Below are 15796 nucleotides of genomic sequence, written 5' to 3'. Positions count from 1 at the left end.
CCAGATCTTTACCTGCCCTTTTATATGCTCTGTTTCTGAAACACGCCTTTAACATTCCCCTAGGTGTTTGTGCTTTTACAGTCAGGGGAGAAATGTTAAATATAGAAACCTATCTGACAGAGGCTTTTCACACTATACGCTCAACCCTGTGCTAATGTTCATGTCAGCGTTTCATACTTTTAGCACAGCTTTAAACTCAGTGCTGACAACAAAATATAGTACTAAAGGTGAAACAACTGACATTCAATTCTAAAGTAAATGATAATTGCGTAAATATTCATGCACATGCCGTTTAGTTTGAGCAACAGTCAGTAAAATGACCCATTTTTTCTTCCTTATGGTGCTTTTCCAAGTATAAAACTTTTGAGTAGGATTTGATTGATCCATTGGGAATTGATCAGGGTTTTCCAAAAGCATTATGAGCCTAAAAACTGGAAAACACTACAAGACTTTTGTCCTGATTTGCAGTCTGGACGAACCAACGCAAGTTGCTGAAAGTCAGAAACAGTCTGAAGATTTCTGGGCCGACAGAGTTGACAGATTTCACTGCGTAGTGTACGATGGGCACAAAATCTGATTTTTGTTATCTTGAGACTATGATTCCATGCAATTGGAAAAGATCAAACATGATTGAGCTGATTTCAGAACACATATTGTTTTCATAGTGGAGCCAATGTCTCTTATGAGATTCAGATATTGGACAAACCCATTTAAAGCCCATAACTCAACCCATATTGTGCATATATTGGCCCCACAATGAATGCACGTAAAACGTTGTAAATCAGGAACTGAGGATGTTAACCCCGGGATTACACATGTAGAGTGTGAAATGACGGGATTAATTAGCAGCCCAGTAAGAAATATGACCCTGGGTGAACAATTTCAAGCGTGAAAAGCCCATAATTGAACTCTCTGCGGGAGGTGAGATTTAAACACCACAAGCATGAAAGCATTCGCTCTCGGTAGGATGCAAGCAAATTGCGCAGAGAGAGAACAGTGAGAGAAGACAGTAAAAACAGGTCTGAGAAGGAAAACAGCTGTGAGGTTCACGCAGCAGGAATGCATGTTTAGTGCATTCACTAAGTTTAGGCCCGGAGGAAATGCGCCGCTCGGGCGTGTCTGCTGAACAAACACCTGAATGAGGTGAGTTCAGCGGGACACTTTCAAACAATGTAGCTGAAGATCAATAGTCAAACTCCTGTGATTTCATTAGTGCTGTCAAATCGATTTAATGCGATTAATCGCATCTAACAAAAGTTATACGGGTCAAAAGGCCTTAATAATAATAATAAAAACAAAGATATGACATCCAAAGTACGTAAGGTAGTACAACTAGATCTCTTTTATTGAATGCAAAAAGTTTTAATTATATTTTGCTACATATTTTAAAGATTTTGAAGTGTCAAAAGGTCCAACTGTTCATTTGTGATTAAAATATCTTAAAATGTAATAGATGTATATATTTTTTTATTCTGGCATGATTTTATAACATCATATATCAGCATAGTGCAAAATGGCATTAAAATTATGTGTTGAATTCGTTGCTTTGTTATGAGAAAGAATGTCTGGAAAAATGAATTTCATTGATGTCATTCGGAGTAACCAATATAAAGGGACCATTTTGGATCAAGCCATGTGTTCAGTATCATGTGACAGGATGTGACATCAATCAGACACATGGGCATGAAGCAAAGTCACTAACTCTCTCTTAACTATTTGTTAAATTCACGTTTTCGCTTGATCATAAACATGTCACGAAACATCAGGTCATTTGGTGCAACCGCTATAAAACATGGAAAATAATATTTTAAAAAATAACTAGCTAGATAACTAGATATCAGCCTGTTTGAAAATATCGTCATTCGGTGTAACCAAAAGTGTCATTCGGTAAAACCGAAATTTTGGTTAAACCGAATTACTTTTTTGATGACAAATTTTGTCCTGCTTGTAAAAAATGACAAAAGCACTGTTAATTGATTATTAAAAAAACACATAATCTCATTGTTAACACTTAATAATACTTTAATTTTATGTTTTTTTTTTTCCACTTTTAAAAATCTTATTCGTCAATGACCCATATATTATATATTTACAAAACTTATGTTAGATGCGATTAATTATGATTAATGGATTTGACAGCACTGATATATTTATATCTGTTATGTGTAGTTTTTATAATTTTATAAACACACACACATACATTTTAGCCATAAACTGTGATTTTTTTACATTAAAAATATGATTTAAGATAAGTATAAGTGTAGGGGTAAGTGTAAGGAAGGTTCAAAAGTTTCATGGATACACCACGTGACATTTCTAGAGCCATTAAATCACGTTGTTTGTTTGTTTACAATTGTATAAACATTTTAACTCTATGCAACCAACATGTAAACGCATTTTTAAGAACTTTGCATTAGTTTTGAAATAGATTTATACCTTTTCATCTCGTTTGCTGACGCTCAGTGCTTACAGTAATTATTGGAAAGCAAATGTTATTAGGTATTTAATAAAAACAAGACTTGTTTGACTGCACACATGTTGATTTCTTCTTACCTGCCAGTAAAAAGATGGGCAGCAGACAGCAGTAGAGCAATCCGCACACCACCTGAAGCTCCATGAGCGACACTTCCACTCACATTCCTCCCAGGACACAAATCCACATCTCCCAGAAGCGTGGAAAAAAGCTACATGGCGAAAACAAACTCTCTCGATTTTGTATTCCAATTTATTGACATTAAAATCGCTTCTAATCGATTAAAACCGTAGACCATCGAAACTATCAAAACATCACTAACAGCCAACGTTGTCTGTAAAGCGTTCTTAAACATACATAATGAAAGAATGATGTCTAAAGACGACTATTTCGATAAAAAAAAAACTCAAAAAGCGCCGATTATTCATTGTACATCTTCATGGAAAATGTGATTCACCGCCTCGGCGTCTGTTAAACTTTCTTCAGTCTTTCTTCCGTTCTGGCACAAATCAGCTCCGACTTCACCAGAATATGTCCACAAACTAGTTATACAGTGGCACAAAACTCATAAGGAGAGTTTGCAGTGTTTAGTCCGAGCGTCCCGACAGTTAGTTTGAAGTAACTCCCACCCTGACGAGATAACTTCTGCCAAACGAGTAACGTCACTTTCAGCTGAGAAACCCGACGCGTGCGCTGCGCGAGTGTGTCTGTCACCCACAGAGTATGGCTTCAACTTCCAAACCAGTTATACACACCTTTTGTGTTATTTCATACATTCTCTTAACGTTTACCAGGTCCGTTTTTCTGTCTTTAAATGAATGTGATGATACAGGCTAACGTTACAAGCCAAAAGAGTCGTGACTTCTGAAATGAAAAGGGTTATTTCGAATAAACTGTATTATTTATGCTTAAATTTGTGTTCATACTAAATACAAACTTTTATAAACCCCTCAATAACACCATAAAATAACACCAAGTGTGAATAAAACCACAACGTGAAAATACGATGTGGTGGTAACGTTTAGTGTAACGTGCACGTGCCTTAAATGTGGCAGTTATTTATTTCGCGCTCCTCTGTTCAGTGCCGCGAAACTGTGTTGATGTTCTTGTAAATAAACAAATTGTTTAATAAATGTCTTGTGGTGGGTGTCATTCATAGATTTATGTGTGTCATTACTGACAGGAATTGTTGTAACCCTTTTATGTTGGCTCCATCTAGCGGTGACTTTGGATAAAAGGCGAAATCCTTCAATAGACGAGGGTAAAGAGTTTTAATCGTATTGTTAAGTTAAATATTCTTCTTTCATTTACTGTCGTATGGGTTTTGATAGGCTATTTCATTTAAAGACGATATATGTGCATACTATTTTGCTGTCAATAAAACCGTTTATAAGGCTTTTCAACTTCCAGGAAAACCAGTTATACACACCTTTTGTGTTATTTCATACATTTTCTTAACGTTTACCAGGTCCGTTTTTCTGTCTTTAAATGAATGTGATGATACAGGCTAACGTTACAAGCCAAAAGAGTCGTGACTTCTGAAATGAAAAGGGTTATTTCGAATAAACTGTATTATTTATGCTTAAATTTGTGTTCATACTAAATACAGACTTTTATAAACCCCTCAATAACACCATAAAATAACACCAAGTGTCAATAAAACAATACGATGTGGTGGTAACGTTTAGTGTAACGTGCACGTGCCTTAAATGTGGCAGTTATTTATTTCGCGCTCCTCTGTTCAGTGCCGCGAAACTGTGTTGATGTTCTTGTAAATAAACAAATTGTTTAATAAATTTCTTGTGGTGGGTGTCATTCATAGATTTATGTGTGTCATTACTGACAGGAATTGTTGTAACCCTTTTATGTTGGCTCCATCTAGCGGTGACTTTGGATAAAAGGCGAAATCCTTCAATAGACGAGGGTAAAGAGTTTTAATCGTATTGTTAAGTTAAATATTCTTCTTTCATTTACTGTCGTATGGGTTTTGATAGGCTATTTCATTTAAAGACGATATATGTGCATACTATTTTGCTGTCAATAAAACCGTTTATAAGGCTTTTCAACTTCCAGGAAAACCAGTTATACACACCTTTTGTGTTATTTCATACATTTTCTTAACGTTTACCAGGTCCGTTTTTCTGTCTTTAAATGAATGTGATGATACAGGCTAACGTTACAAGAGTCGTGACTACTGAAATGAGAAGGTTCGAATAAACTGTATTTATGCTTAAATTTGTGTTCATAGCCTACTTAATACAAACTTCTATAAACCCCTCAATAACACCATCAAAATAACACCAAGTGTGAATAAAACAATACGATATGGTGGTAACGTTTAGTGTAACGTGCACGTGCCTGTGACCGTTATTTATTTCGCGCTCCTCAGTTCAGTGCCGCGAAACGTGTTGTAAATAAACAAATTACTTAATAAATTTAATAGGTATATCTATGAGTGTCATTACTGACAGGAATTGTTGCAACCACCCTTTTATGTTGGCTCCATCTAGCGGTGACTTTAGATAACAGGCGAAATCTTTCAATAGACGAGGGGAAATAGTTTTAAAATAGTTTTTTTTTAATCGTATTGTTTTTAGTACATATTTCTTTCATTTACTGTCGTATGAGATTTTGATATGCTTACAGATGATATATATATATATATATATATATATATATATATATATATATATATATAAATATGTGTGTGTGTGTGTGTGTGTATGATACATATATACATATATGTGCATATTTTGCTGTTTTAACGTGCATAGTGTCAATAAAACCGTTTATAGCAGCTGTTCACAAGAAGTTGAACTGCAGTCACATGCTGTTAAATGATTTACAGTGTTTTCTCGTTTAAAATGATTGATTTATCTTAAGAACTGTAAATTTACAACACAATAGAGAGGACTATTCCATTCATTCCAAGACCAAACCACCAAAATGAATGCTTTACGTGGTAAAATATAGAATAAATATAATTTTATATAAAAAAATAACACAAGGAGCCAAATCAAACAAATAAACATATAAGTGTTTATTATTTAATGTGGAAATAACACCCAATATTAGCATTTTTACTGTCAATCAGTTAGTTATGCGAATCTGTTTGATCAGTGGCTGCGGGGGGCGTGGCTAAAGCCAAGCTCTGCCTACATAAGTCACGTGGTCATATTTCGCGCGAAAGTTAGTGTAGGAAGACACTGAAAGGAAGTTCCGGTGGAACAAAAACATTACTGCACGCCAGGGATTCATTCGTTCTGAAGAATGGCTCAAGCTCGGGTTACCGATTATTTTGCACAGAGTAAGAAGGGTCGATCTGTACGGTCGAAGGGACAGAAAGTGTCCGGGGATGTTGTGGAATCGGCGGTGATCACTAAACCAAAAACATCGTCCAGAGCGACACGGGCTTCGCGTAAAGCGACGCGCGATCCCGCCGCACCAGAGCCGCAGAAACGCGTACAGCAGGAGTTTCTCAAAGTCATCGACGAGGCTCTGTCAGCAGAAGCTGTGGAGACCGCGACAGACTCGCGTGATGTGAGTCACTCGGACTTAACGGCGAGTCCCCGCACTCCTAAACGGACCTCGGTGGAGTTCGATGTGTGTTCGGTGTTGTTCCCGTCCACGACCGAGCAGCACAGCAGCGCCAAGAAGCGCCTGAGGCTCAGCGCGAGCCAGAGCTGCAGAACTTCACCTGAGGAGCGCGCGGGACAGAAGACCGCAAGGAAGAAGCTTGATCTCCTGAGAAACGACGATAAAGAGCAGGTACCTGTCGCAAAATCTTGCGTTTAAAGCGGAATAGAGCAACAGTGTGTGTGAAACGCTATCTTAAAAACGCGACGCTCAGTAAGACGCAACGCAACTGCCGAAGACGACGCATACGTTCATTTTGGCTCTACTATGAAACAGTACTTTAAAAAAGAGCCATAAATTGAAAATTTATTACAAATTTTGCTGCTTTATTCGTAAAAACAAAATAAAAAAAGCTATTCTATTTTATCATCTTTGATTAAATAATATTGAAACGATATAATTAAACAAATTGTAGTCCATGACTGAATACGAATTATACATTTTAAGAATTGTAGTTAGTAACGTAATCTATTACATTACACATTTTAGGTAATGTAATCTGACTACTTTTGGATTACTTTTGATCTAATTTGTTTATATTGTTAATTTGAATAGTGCAATCTTGTAGCAAATTGATTTAAAAAATAAAAAAAAATCAACATGAAGTGCATTAAACATTACATCAGGGTTTCTGCAGGGGGTTCATACATTTATGAAAAGGTAATAATTAAATCAGTTAAACTATAAGTAGTAAATATTTTGAAATTAAAATCAAAATAAAACGCCACCAACTAAAAAAGATTAAATTTTATTTGTTTATGGTGCGTGACCTCAGTTTTCATGTAATTATATTCGTTGGTCTGTGCAAATAAGATTTCTCTTGGATTTAATAGTACACTGAAACGATAAATGGTGATGATGGTAGATTACTTACAAAATTGTAATCCGTTACTAAATATACAAATTATACATTATTAAATTGTAGTTAGTAACGTAATCTATTACATTACACATTGTGGGTGATGTAATCTGACTACCTTTGGATTACTTTTGACCTAGTTTATGTAAAATTATTAATTTGAAAAGTATAATCTTGTACCAAATTGATTAAACATTACATCAGGGTTTCTGCAGGGTTCATAAATTTATGAAGAGCTAATAATTAAATCAATTAAGTTATATAAAAAAAAAAACTTAAATAAAACTCACTACATTTTTTTTGTTTATGCTGCAGTTTTCATGTCATTAGTCGTCTGTCTGTGTGTGCTTCCACAAAACTTTTGAGAAAGGAAAACTTTAAAGATGAAAAAGAATTGGAGAATTCTGAATAATTTGCTGCCATTTTGTGAATATGAAGTAATCAATTAAGTTTTGCGACTTAAATATTTCAGTATAGCCTTAGTTTATAGATTGTTCAGTCATTATTCTATCGTGTTTTTTTTTTTCTTTCTTAATTTTAATTAGATTTTTAAAATTTAGTGATGATATTTGCATTGGCATGTTTTTTCCCCCAGTTCTTAATGTTTATTAGGTGTCGTGGACTAACTTTGTTTGTTGTTCTGTGAATGTATTTGTGTGTGTTGGTTTAATGAGTGCTAATCCAGCCTGTCTTGTGTTGATGTAGAGCACTGAGCCTTCGGCCAGCAGCAGCGCTCAGACTCAACAAACTGCCATCAAAGAGTCAAAAAACACTGTTAATCATAATGCAAACGGCTCCCCTGTTAACAAAACGAGCGCAGACGATAAGCTCAAGCCAGCGAGCAGGAGCAAGGTAACACGTGGGGGTCTTCACACCTGTGCAGGAACCTCCTGGTGTTTCTCAGCTCGTCATTAATCAAGCTGCTTTTGTTCTTTCAGAAAACATTTTCTAGAGAGGATGTGGCGGCGCTGAAGTCCAAGCTGCAGAAGCTGAAAGGACGGTCTGAAGCGGTGACGACTCCCTCTCCCGCGCCCGTGTCGGCGCTAGCGGAGCTGAAAGCGAGGCTCGATGCTGCCCGCGAGATCTCGGCGAAGGTTCAGCAGAGAAAGGCCGAGCGAGTTACGGCGGATGCTAAAGCGACTGAGACACAGGCTGGGCCTGAACCAGAGGAAAGGTGAGGTTTGCTGTTTTTGTTTACCAAATGCCACAACGTATTCGCAGGTGATTTGTCACCCATGATTAAAGCGATAGTTCACCCAAAAATGTAAATCGTCATATACTAACCCTCATGTTTGAATAAACAAAAGCTTTCTTTCCATCTGTTTGTTTCAGAGAGAAGCTCCCAGCTTACCAGCGTTACCACACTCTCGCTCAGGCTGTCCCGCCTGGTCTCACCCTGCCCTTCCAATTCAAACTTCTGGCCGAGATGTTCCGCAGTACGGAGACCATCGTCGGGATGCTGTTCAACCGCTCGGAGACCGTGACTTTCGCCAAGATCAAGCAAGGCGTCCAAGATATGATGCACAAGTAAGAGGCTGGATGAAACCACCTGCTCAGCTGTAATGTGGCAGTCCGGCTGCTGGTTAACAGGGTTAATCGTATTTTTGCTTTCTTCTCAGGCGTTTTGAAGAGAACCACCTGGGGCAAATAAAGGCAGTGTTCCCTTCTGCCTATACTTTTCGCCAGGAGAAAAACATTCCCACTTTCAGCGCCACGGCAAAGAGGTCCAGCTATCAGCTCACGGTGGAGCCGGTCATTGAAGAAGGTGAGAATATTCACTGTTGCATTAAAAGCTGCTCCACACAAACTCCATCTGTGCATCTGCTTTGAGTTTTGGGACGCTTGTAACGTGTGTTAGGGAACATGACACGTACCGACCATCTTCCCACACTTGTGATGAGAAGCGCTTGTCAAAAGATGAGCGCTTCAGCAGCTTTTTATTAAGAAGATTTGGTTGTTTTAAAATGAATTTAGATGGCTGTAAATGGTAGTATTTTAATTTAACAGTTGTAATGGATAAAATAAGATTATATTTTTAAAGCATTTTTACAGTGAAATAATTAAGTTGTAATTTCTTATATTGTTTTTAGTGTTTTAGTAGTAACTATAATTTATTTTATTATTATAGGGTTTCTGCAGGTCTTAGAGGGTCTTAAAAGGTCTTAAATCAGAGCAGAAAGTCTTAAATTCATAAAGTTGTGGCATTAAATGTTGCATACATGACAAAAAATGAATACTCAGTATTTTTATCCTGTTAATACAAGTATCTAAACACTAAATTGAGAGAAATTTACTTGAGATGCAAATGTAAAATGAAAAAAATAAACAAAATTGAGTTTGTGCTTTAAAACAAGAACTATCATCTATCAAATTTATTTCAGTTTGGTCAGTTTCAGAGAAATCAAGACTTTATTTTATGTAATTTTGTATCTCCAGTAAAAGTATCTTGATTTTAATAATCTTTAGACTTTGCATTGGAAAACAATGCAAAAATACTGATGATAAATCATTATTTATTTTAATAAAGCATGTCTGTTTCCCCAGAGTTCAACGGCACTCGTCCAGTGTTGTCGGCCTCTCGTCTTTTAGAAAGAAGGCGCATTTTTCACCAAAACCTTGTTGAAATCGTGAAGGGACACCACAAGGTAAGCAGATTTACTTGCATTTGAGAAATCTAGAAGAGTTTCAGATATTATGATTTTTGTATATTCCAATCTTGTCTTCTGTTGGATGCAGGTGTTCCTGGCTTCCCTAAACCCTCCCATTGTCGTCCCTGATGACAAACTGACCCGCTGGCATCCGAGGTTCAATGTGGATGAGGTTCCCAACGTCAAGCCGAGTGATTTGCCTCAACCTCCTCAAACGGAGAAACTGACCTCTGCTCAGGAGGTGTTGGACCGAGCTCGTGCTCTCATGACCCCGAAGGTGAGCGCTCGATATGGATCAGTATGTCCCAGATCACGGCAAGGAAAAAATTTAGCGTTTATCTAGTTTTAAAGTCTTTATATCTATTTATCTCTGGAAAAGAAAGAGTGGGTGGAGAGGAAAAAAATTAACTTTTTTATATTAAAGTTGCAGGCATAGTTACCGTAACCTGGCCTGTCAATCATCCTGTCACCGTTAACATCCTCATACACATACATTTTATTAAATTAAATTTACACTACTCAAACAATTCTTCCTACTGTACTAGAGAGAAAATAGTAGAAAATAGAAAACCAAGCAGCATGCTGATTTGCCATTTGCAATTTTACTATTGTATCTTTACAAAATGTCACTATTGCAGATGAAATAACACAGACAACATTCAAATATTTATTATATTATTTTTAAATTTAAAAAGTAAAATTATCAGAACCATTTTATGGCGTTTTTACTTAACTATCTGTCTGTAGTTCTGAACCAAATAGTGTATTCCTGCCCACTTGTTCAATGCAGTTGGTTCCGGAAGTATTTTTCCCATTAATTTCTCCCATAGGGATTTTAAAATTCCTTTAAGTCTTTTGTTAAAGCATTATAAGCCAAACCAACCAGCTCTGAGGAGAATCACAACATTACAAACATCGATTTGAAGCGAAAAAAGTATTTGAAAATCTGACAAAAATATAAAGGTACAAGGGTTTGAACTTAATGGCTTTAGTGAGGGAAGGAAATACAATCCCATGAAGCATTGCAAACAGAATAATTGAATTAAAAACAATGGAGAAATACAGTTTATTGCAAAATATGCATATATACAAGTTGATTGATGGAATTTTCTGTACAGCATCATGGGTAATGTAGTTTTCACCATGAGTCGCTCTGTTAAACATGATTAACAGAAGCAAATACCATCGATTAACAACCTCGTCGCTCACAATAAGACTGCCTTTTTAATGGTTTAAGTTATTGTTAAAAATCTGGAGAGTTTTAGTTTTTCACTCTTTGAAAATCTACCAGAAATAGACCATCTGGTGACTTCTGACATACTATATGCTTTGGGTTACACATATTCTAGCCTCACATATTATTTAGGATGGATAACATGCAGATTGGCACGTAGAGTGTCTGTATGAATAATTGTTGATCTGTAAATAAATGAGCTTTACGACTCATGTCGTTCTAGATGGAGAAAGCCTTGGCTAACATGGCCTTGAAAACCGCCGAGACCGCATGCGCTAAAGAGCCTGAGACTGCAGCGAAATCCACTGCGACGCCAACAGAAACGCCCAGTGCCCTCAAAGGAGTTTCTCAATCGCTGCTGGAGAGGGTGAGTAACTCGACTTAGTGCACGACATATTTTAGTGCATTTTACAAGAACCTAATCAGCGTTTCTTCCCCTTTTAAGATTCGTGCAAAAGAGGCTCAGAAGTTGCAGGCCACCATGACGAGGAACCCGCAGCAGGAGCAGCGCCTATCGATGATGTCACGGCTGCCGGAGTTAGCCAGGATCCTGCGAAACGTGTTCGTAGCGGAGAAAAAGCCGGCGCTCCTCATGGAGCTCACCTGCAACCGCATGATCGCCAGCTACCGCTCTCCCCTGAGTTCTGGTTAGTACAGATGTTTCCTCTCGGGTTTCCCACGTCTGTTTTTTTTTCTTAGTGATCTTCCTCCTTAAACCACCTCATGACTGTATTTGAAAGCCTCTATATAGGCAGTAACTTCACACACAGTCCTCCTCACATTAAAGTCGGCATGAAACTGAAGTTGCGCTGGTCGTTTCTTCCCTATTGTGCCGTATATCCGAGTGAAACGCTTCTCGAACAAGAACAAATGTAGGGCGGAGCTTGATTTTGTCTGTGGGGAATTGATTGGATGATTGTGGATTGCTATTGGTGGATCTCATGTGAGTGACAGGTTTGCCCTGCCCATGTCATCAGAGAAGAGATGTCGCCATAAGAGAGAGGGAAAGTAATTCTGATTCAAGATTATGAGGAACATGAATTTAAACAAATAATGATGTGCACGGAACATTTTTACTGTTGGAACATTTTCTTTCCTTCATATTATTTATTTTTTTCCCCCTTTTAGATGAAATGGAGAAACATCTTCAGGATTAGAGTCTATCTCAAAAGCGCCTTTAAATGCATCTTTAAGACCCTTATGAGATCCCTTTAAGGGGTCTTAAAGGTCTTAAAGTGTCTTAAAGGGTTCTCATACGGGTCTTAAGTGTCTTAAAGATGTTTTTAGAGATCCTTTAAGACTCTTGAGATCCCTTTAAGGGGTCTTAAAGGTCTTAAAAGCGCCTTAAAAGGGTCTCGAGGGTCTTAAAGGGATCTCAAGGGTCTTAAAAGCGTCTTAAAGGGATCTCGTGGGTCTTAAAGGGATCTCATAAGGGTCTTAAAGATGTTTTTAGAGATCCTTTAAGACCCTTGAGATCCCTTTAAGGGGTCTTAAAGGTCTTAAAAGCATCTTAAAGGGATCTCATAAGGGTCTTAAAGATGTTTTTAGAGATCCTTTAAGACCCTTGAGATCCCTTTAAGGGGTCTTAAAGGTCTTAAAAGCATCTTAAAGGGATCTCAAGGGTCTTAAAGGGATCTTGAGGGTCTTAAAAGCATCTTAAAGGGATCTCATATGGAACATTTTCTTTCCTTCATATTTATTTTTTTCCCCCTCTTGATGAAATGGAGAAACATCTTCGGGATTAGAGTGATCTCAAAAGTGCCTTTAAATGCATCTTTAAGACCCTTATGAGATCCCTTTAAGGGGTCTTAAAAGCGTCTTAAAGGGATCTCATACGGGTCTTAAAGGGATCTCTTAAGGGTCTTAAAGATGTTTTTAGAGATCCTTTAAGACCCTTGATCACTTTAAGGGGTCTTAAAGGTCTTAAAAGCATCTTAAAGGGATCTCATAAGGGTCTTAAAGATGTTTTTAGAGATCCTTTAAGACCCTTGAGATCCCTTTAAGGGGTCTTAAAGGTCTTAAAAGCATCTTAAAGGGATCTCATAAGGGTCTTAAAGATGTTTTTAGAGATCCTTTAAGACCCTTGAGATCCCTTTAAGGGGTCTTAAAGGTCTTAAAAGCATCTTAAAGGGATCTCAAGGGTCTTAAAGGGATCTTGAGGGTCTTAAAAGCATCTTAAAGGGATCTCATATGGAACATTTTCTTTCCTTCATATTTATTTTTTTCCCCCTCTTGAATGAAATGGAGAAACATCTTCGGGATTAGAGTGATCTCAAAAGTGCTTTTAAATGCATCTTTAAGACCCTTATGAGATCCCTTTAAGGGGTCTTAAAAGCGTCTTAAAGGGATCTCATACGGGTCTTAAAGGGATCTCTTAAGGGTCTTAAAGATGTTTTTAGAGATCCTTTAAGACCCTTGATCACTTTAAGGGGTCTTAAAGGTCTTAAAAGCATCTTAAAGGGATCTCAAGGGTCTTAAAGGGGTCTCGAGGGTCTTAAAAGTGTCTTAAAGGGGTCTTAAAGGGATCTCGAGGGTCTTAAAGGGATCTCATAAAGGTCTTAAAGATGTTTTTAGAGATCCTTTAAGACCCTTGAGATCCCTTTAAGGGGTTTTAAAGGTCATAAAAGCATCTTAAAGGGATCTCAAGTGTCTTAAAAGCATCTTAAAGGGGTCTTAAAGGGATCTCATAAGGGTCTTAAAGATGTTTTTAGAGATCCTTTTAAGACCCTTGAGATCCCTTTAAGGGGTATTAAAGGTCTTAAAAGCATATTAAAGGGATCAAGGGTCTTAAGTGTCTTAAAGGGGTCTTAAAGGGATCTCAAGGGTCTTAAAACCATCTTAAAGGGATCTCATAAGGGTCTTAAAGATGTTTTTGGAGATCCTTTTAAGACCCTTGAGATCCCTTTAAGGGGTATTAAAGGTCTTAAAAGCATCTTAAAGGGATCTCATAAGGGTCTTAAAGGTCTTAATTCACTTTTATCGAAATTCAGGCCTTAATGTCTTAATATGAAAGAAAGAAATGCTCTAAGTTTTTTTTTTTTTTTTTTTTTTTTTTCCTCATTTAGATGAAATGGAGAAACATCTTCGCCTGCTGGCTGAGTTGACACCTGCGTGGCTCACGATACATCCAATCAGGAAGGACTTGTACCTAAAACTGAACAAGACCATGGATCTGAACATTGTGCTGGACACCCTGACCCAGAAGATGAAGGAAGAGGAGCGTGTTTGAGCGAATTCAAACAAGACTTGAGACCATACCATGTGCAATATTTTATTATGGATTTTAACTTTTAAATGACTTTTATTTTTAGTTTTGTATGTTCATAGTTTGCATTTTACAAGTCTGGTGGTCACTACATTTTTAAACTGAGATATTTCTGTTGTTTTTGAGGTTGTGACCTTGTTCTTCGCATCTTAGCACAATAACCGTTCATGAATGTTGACATGTAAAAAGTAACTGGTATAAATGCAGTAGAATGAAGGACAAATCATTTACAAGATTCGTGCATTGAATCGTTTACAATAAACAAGTTCATGCAAGCGATGGTATTGTTTCATACTCGCAGAAACAGGAAGCTCTGTCTGTACACTTCTGTAACTGGCCGTGTCTGAAATAACATCTATGAAGTAGGCAAGCAAAAAAAAAAAAAACAGTAGGTGAAAAGTACCTGAATGACTGATTTACAGCATTTGTGAATGGGAGGGAAGAAACGCAACTGATGCTGGTAGGTCACATGATGATGACAACATGGTAAATGTATAGACCTTATTCAGAGCAGCGCCATGACCGGTATGAAATCGAGGCTGTGTGGGACAGACTAACCGTGTTTCAACAGTGCTGATTACATGTAATCATATTCCAAAAATTAAGTACTTGTAATAGTGTTTTTAAATGTAATATAATCTAATCAGACTAGTTTTTTAATGACTACATATATGACATGATTATATTTATATAGCAATATTATTATTGCTATAAAAATAAAACTTATTATACTATTTACTATGTATTTAAATGCGCTTCAGATTGTTGAAAAGATTGGAATATATTTACTTTTACATCAATATGTTACAAGATTATCCAATTCAATGTGATAAACGAGTTAGGTCAAAAGTAATCCAAAAAGTAGTCCGATTATTACCTAAAATGTGTAATGGATTACTTTACTAGTTACAATTTTAGTCATGTAATTTGGAATTAGTAATGGACTACAATTTTCAATGGCATCCGCTGTAAAAAAGCTTCATGATCAGTTATTTTCCACAGTTGTCTGGAGTTTGTCTACTGACATTTCTGGGAAAGATGTGTTTCGTCCGCAAAATAATCCAAAAACCCATTAAATATAACCATACAACCCACTGAAGAGATGTATGTGTATCCAAAGTCACATGATTTCAGTAAACAAGGCTTTTTTAGGTCATAAATGATCTCTGTGAACCCATGAACCAGTGTCTATACCAGTTTTATACATTTGACACCTTTGTATAATAAAAAGGAAGAGTTGTAGTTAAAAGTCTGAACCAAGCTTCAGTGATATTAGATTATTTGTTAACTGCATATAATAGATGATAGCTTCAATAAAACATCTGTAATTGGTTTGTTAAAGGTGTTTTTATGCATGTGAGTTTTTGCTGCATTTACACTGTTCTGACCAGCAGGGGACACCGGCGTGTGGCGTTTCCAGCGCTTCGAAACACTGAATCATTTTGCGAATCAATCGATTCAACGTTTTGAAATGCTTCGTTTCTCCCATCACTACCACAAAGTAATTATTCATAAGTAGTACCTACTCAAAGTATGCAATTTTAGACGCAACCAGTTTCTTTTTCATAGTGGAATTAAGACCATCAAAACCCTAAAGGGTATAAAATTGATTGGAATTATTCATATTTCTGAAATGTAAACCATCATGTGAAAATACACAGTTCCTCTGAGGCAGTCCACG

The 15796-nt window shown here is 37.0% G+C and overlaps 2 protein-coding genes across 3 annotated transcripts in view; one reads left to right on the top strand and one right to left on the bottom strand.

Annotated features, from left to right (window-relative positions):
- The window catches only part of piezo1 (piezo-type mechanosensitive ion channel component 1), a 111014-nt gene extending 107803 nt beyond the window's left edge, over positions 1-3211 (bottom strand). The window contains exon 1 of the mRNA XM_048186357.1: positions 2554-3211. Coding sequence (XP_048042314.1) covers positions 2554-2617 — 64 coding nt within the window. The 5' untranslated portion in view covers positions 2618-3211. The remainder of the gene's footprint in view (positions 1-2553) is intronic.
- Positions 3212-5653: 2442 nt separating this feature from the next.
- Positions 5654-14390, top strand: cdt1 (chromatin licensing and DNA replication factor 1). Of its 2 annotated transcripts, none has more exons than XM_048186372.1 (10): positions 5654-6241; positions 7674-7820; positions 7907-8142; positions 8301-8495; positions 8588-8733; positions 9513-9613; positions 9705-9893; positions 11074-11217; positions 11296-11497; positions 13916-14390. In XM_048186372.1, exons 1-10 carry the CDS (start codon positions 5744-5746, stop codon positions 14077-14079), a joined length of 2022 nt encoding a protein of 673 aa, XP_048042329.1. In that variant the 5' UTR covers positions 5654-5743; the 3' UTR covers positions 14080-14390. The 2 variants fall into 2 exon arrangements, with proteins under 2 accessions (XP_048042329.1, XP_048042330.1); XM_048186373.1 differs by lacking the exon at positions 13916-14390 and adding an exon at positions 11979-12101.
- Positions 14391-15796: the final 1406 nt, after the last annotated feature.

This window comes from Megalobrama amblycephala, linkage group LG3, assembly GCF_018812025.1.
Source record: "Megalobrama amblycephala isolate DHTTF-2021 linkage group LG3, ASM1881202v1, whole genome shotgun sequence".
Taxonomy (NCBI): domain Eukaryota; kingdom Metazoa; phylum Chordata; class Actinopteri; order Cypriniformes; family Xenocyprididae; genus Megalobrama; species Megalobrama amblycephala.
The sequence above is the reverse complement of the archived record's forward strand: the minus strand, read 5'-3'. Positions and strand labels throughout refer to the sequence as shown.

What these genes read in the sequence shown, in the direction of transcription:
- cdt1 (XM_048186372.1), top strand. Translation starts at nt 5,744, where the DNA reads ATGGCTCAAGCTCGGGTTACCGATTATTTTGCACAGAGTAAGAAGGGT. An exon ending in GGAGCCGGTCATTGAAGAAG is followed by an intron (nt 8,734 to 9,512) that starts GTGAGAATATTC and finishes CTGTTTCCCCAG; the next exon opens with AGTTCAACGGCACTCGTCCA. An exon ending in CCGCTCTCCCCTGAGTTCTG is followed by an intron (nt 11,498 to 13,915) that starts GTTAGTACAGAT and finishes TTCCTCATTTAG; the next exon opens with ATGAAATGGAGAAACATCTT.